The sequence below is a fragment of the Belonocnema kinseyi genome, chromosome 6 (assembly GCF_010883055.1).
Source record: "Belonocnema kinseyi isolate 2016_QV_RU_SX_M_011 chromosome 6, B_treatae_v1, whole genome shotgun sequence".
Classification (NCBI taxonomy): domain Eukaryota; kingdom Metazoa; phylum Arthropoda; class Insecta; order Hymenoptera; family Cynipidae; genus Belonocnema; species Belonocnema kinseyi.
In genome coordinates, this window is record NC_046662.1 from 63,659,469 (window position 1) to 63,663,756 (window position 4,288).

The window sequence follows — 4,288 nt, forward strand, 5'->3', positions numbered from 1 at the left end:
AACGTCCGGAACTTTGGGAAAACAATTCGTGGCTTTTGCATCACGATAATGCACCTGCTCATTCATCGTTGCTTGTGAAAGATTTTCTGACCAAAAACAGCATCACAGTTATGCCTCAGCCTCCATATTCACCAGATTTGGCCACAAGTAACATTTTTCTTTTCCCAAAACTGAAGAGACCCATGAAAGGACATCGATTTTCAACGATTGAGGAGATAAAAATTGCATCGCTGAAAGAACTCAAGGCTATACCAAAAAATGATTATCAGAAGTGCTTCGATGATTGGAAAAAGCGTTGGCACAAGTGTATTATATCTGAGGGGGATTACTTTGAAGGAGACAACATAAATATTGAGGAATAAATGAATATTTTTTCAGAAAACCATAAAGTCACCTTATTTTTTGAAAACACCTCGTATTCGTCTCAAGTTCAGCTAGGAATCGAACCCAGGTCTACAGATTGCCAGTTTGTTGCTGAAGCTGACGCTCTGGTGCACTAAACTGGAAATATATTGACCTGGCTTCGAATCCGAGCGGAGCACGAGATGAATTCTTTCATAACTAAACACCAGAACCGTTTTGGTTTAGATTAGCAGATCAAAAACTGTAATTTCACCGACAAAAATAGAGCACATTTTTTTTAACTGTAATTCTACAGACCAAAAAACCTGCTAATACTTTTACCAATATACCATTGCATATACCAATTAAATGAACTTTTAACCTAAAAAGATAAATTCTTATATTTAGTTTGTTGCTAAAAATTAATCTTTTTTGGTTAAATATTCGTCTTCTTAGTTGAAAGCTGAAAAACTGTGTTAAACATTTATTTTTTGGTTGAGAATTTATTATGTTAGTTGGAAATTCATCTATTTCGTTAAAAATTCGACTATTTTATTGAAAATTCGTCTTCTAGGGCCGAAAATTTAACCAATTTATAGATATTCATCATTTTGGCTTTAAAACTCAACTATTTTATTGAAAAGTCTTCTTTGGAGAACTAATTTATTTTTTATTTCAAATGAAATTTTATGGGTAGAAATATTTATCACATTTTTTGTTGATAATTTATCTTCTTTGGTTCAAAATTCGCCTACTTGGTTAACAGTTGAAATACTTTGTAGCAAATTATTTTTTTCTTTAAAATTTTAGGGGGAGGGATGAAAGTGAGGAAAGCGGGACAATGTTTATATGATAACCGAGTGGCCAGCTTAACCGAGTTTGGGTTAACGAGAGTTTATTATATTATCATCATCCCTTTGTTCATTAAAATCAGTTTTCCCCGTAGATTTCTAGTTAAGAGATGTCAAAATTATTTTTCAGGGTTTACGAACAAGCAGGATTTGTGCCTTAAGAATCATTCCACGGTGTCTGTATCATTCAACATGAGTGTTCCAGACGACGGATATGAGCCAGCTGTCACATTCGAGGACTTTTCAGCGTCGCGAACAAAGCCTACCTTTCCTTGTCACCCCAAAGAGTTTATCATCACCCCTGTGGAAGGAGTTGTTTCTGCTAACAGCTCTTTAAAAATAGAAGTACGTTTCACAATTTAATTGAGTTTAACTCTATTAGGATAATATCTGCAGTGATAGGAAGTAACTAGTTTCCTGTAACTAGTTTCCTGCAACTAGTTACTTCTTTTGGTATCGATAGTTGTAACGAAGTTACTTTTGTAGGTAGGTAACGAATTGGTATTTAGTTATCTTTTTTGAGCAACAGTTTCGAAAAATAAGTGAGAACTGTATTTTGACATGAGGATCAAAAACTGGTTTCATAATGAGGTTTTCGCTTCTATTTCGAAAAACACTGTTCTAAAAACAATGTTGTTGATAACAGTTGTAGAGCATGAATAAAGTTCTCACAAAAAATACGTTATTTTATATATAATTATAATTTTACGGGAAAAATGAGATTTTTCAAACAGCATCGTACCCGTTGCTAATGAGGAAAGCTGGAAAAGGGGAGATTATCTGATGAAATTATCCCTCAGCCTGCTTACTCTAACCCCTATTCTAGAGCTTTCACCTTCTAATTTTTGTGTGAACAACCACACACCCCCCTACCCGGAAACTTTGCAAAAGGGTAGGGGTGTGAATTAAATTATTTCTATGATAAGCTAGAGAACTGCCTTACCGTCCCCACGAGACATTGAAAAGAAGTACTGGACTTGAATTATTTCTGGGACCAATCACCGCGCCACCCAGCAGACAATGAAAAGGGGTAGGCAACAGAGTACTGACTGTAACCTCAGTTTAGACCTTCAAATCAATTAATTCGTAGATACTAGAGACTACACTTTCGATTATATTGAACTCAAAAAGTATTATAAATCCAGCATTCCAGACCAAAACTTTAAATTTTATCGTTTCTTTGAACGTTTTTTTTATGTCGATATATCTCCTTTATAGAGATTGTGAAAAATTATTTTGATCATACGTTCAATATATAGGGTGCCCAAAATGTCTGATAACAACTAAATGTCTGTCCAGATGCAATATTATTTAAATGGGTCGAGGTCATTCTTTGAGTAACTTTCAACGAAAAATCAAATCGTGACCTTCAATTTGACCTTAACTTTGACCTTCAAGATCATTTCAAGGTCAAATTTATCTTTTAAAATAGGACCCCTTATTTTTGACATCGGCAATCTTAAGGGGGGAACATTTAACGCTTAAATATGAACTTAGGTCATAGGTCAGGTGTGGCTTTGCAGGTCTGCTCACGGACATTCAAACTTAAGCAAGGCCCGGCTTGGGTTAACGGGACGACTCTATTTCCTCAGGTCAAGGTCATTCTTGGAGTAAATTTCAACGAGAAATGCAATAGTGACCTTCAATTTGACCTTAAACTTGACTTCAAGGTCATTTTAAGATCGACTTTGTGTTTTCAAATGGAAACCCCCATTTTCGACGTCGACAATCAAACAAGTGGGAAATTTTACATTTAAATATGTACTAAGGTGTTTGAATGACCTTTAGCAGACCTGCAAAGTCACACCAGTCATTACAATCACTGTTGTTAGAATAAGAAAAATTACAGTCATGTTATGAATTGCGCAATGACGACATTTTGAGAAACCCATTTAGTACAGAGAAGGTTAATATGACGTAACATTTAATTATTTTTATTAGACATTGAGTCCTATAGCTAGAGTCGCAGCACACGCCAAAAGTTTGAAATTGAAAAAACAGATCAATTTAATATTCAATGATAGACATCATGAACAAGCATTCTTTCAGTTTGTAAATTAACTCACACATAATTGCACTTTTAACTAAAAATTGATTCTATCATTTTTCATTTTTAGGTAATAAATTCTTTTGATAAAATCCTGATGTTTGTAAAATCAAAATCAAAACCATGATCAAAAGTCCAAGCGTGTTATAGATAGATAGATATTTACCAGTTATAAATTATTAATGGTTCTGCAATCTCTTTTGTGTTCAGCTATTTGAGTTTATAGTCTTCTGCTAGTTTCACCTATTTAAATATACAAATTCTCTAATTTACTACTACTTTTAAATATACAATTATATTAAATTTTTGAAGAGAATTAAGCTTTTTAACTATTTTAACTTGTTACTGTTATTAGAGTTCTTATTTTCGTGTGTTCTTTCTTTAATCATTCTTTGTACAAGAGGTAATAGGTAATTGTTACGAATTAAGGTTTCTTTGATTTGGTTCATACTTATAATATTGAATTATGTTCAAGGGGATGGTACAAGGGTAGTTCAATAAGTCCTTAGAATGACCAACAAATGGCGCGCGAATCGCTCCAAGTCATCTGATTTCAGTCAGCGCCACTCCCGACTAGATATATGGTGCAGTCACAGTCTACATCTTCTGAGTTTACGTGTTTTTATAACCAATTGAAAAAAAAATTGTTCGTTAAGAAAAATCGAAAAAAACGAGTTCAGAGCGGTAATCAAACATTTTCATTTAAAGGGTTTAACTCCATATGAGATAAAAAATGAATTGGACTCAGTTCATGGCACATCTGCCCCTACCTTAGCAACGGTTTATAACTGGGTAAATGAATTTAAGCGTGGTCGTACATCAATAAGTGACGAACCACGTTCAGGAAGTCCCGTAGAAGCAAGTACTCCCGAAATCATCAATAAAATCCACTATATGGTGTTGAAGGATAGAAGATTAAAAGTGCGTGAGTTAGTTGAGGCCACAGGGATATCTATAGGTGCAGTTGTTTCAATTCTACATGAAAAATTAGGCACGAAAAAGCTATCGGCAAGATGGGTGCCGCGTTTGCTCTCAGCTGAGAATAAAC

General features: G+C 34.4%; 1 protein-coding gene across 1 annotated transcript in view; it reads left to right on the top strand.

The window, feature by feature from the left end:
* The window catches only part of LOC117175423 (hydrocephalus-inducing protein homolog), a 195,245-nt gene that overhangs the window by 24,029 nt on the left and 166,928 nt on the right, over positions 1-4,288 (top strand). The window contains exon 12 of the mRNA XM_033365130.1: positions 1,324-1,538. Coding sequence (XP_033221021.1) covers positions 1,324-1,538 — 215 coding nt within the window. The remainder of the gene's footprint in view (positions 1-1,323; positions 1,539-4,288) is intronic.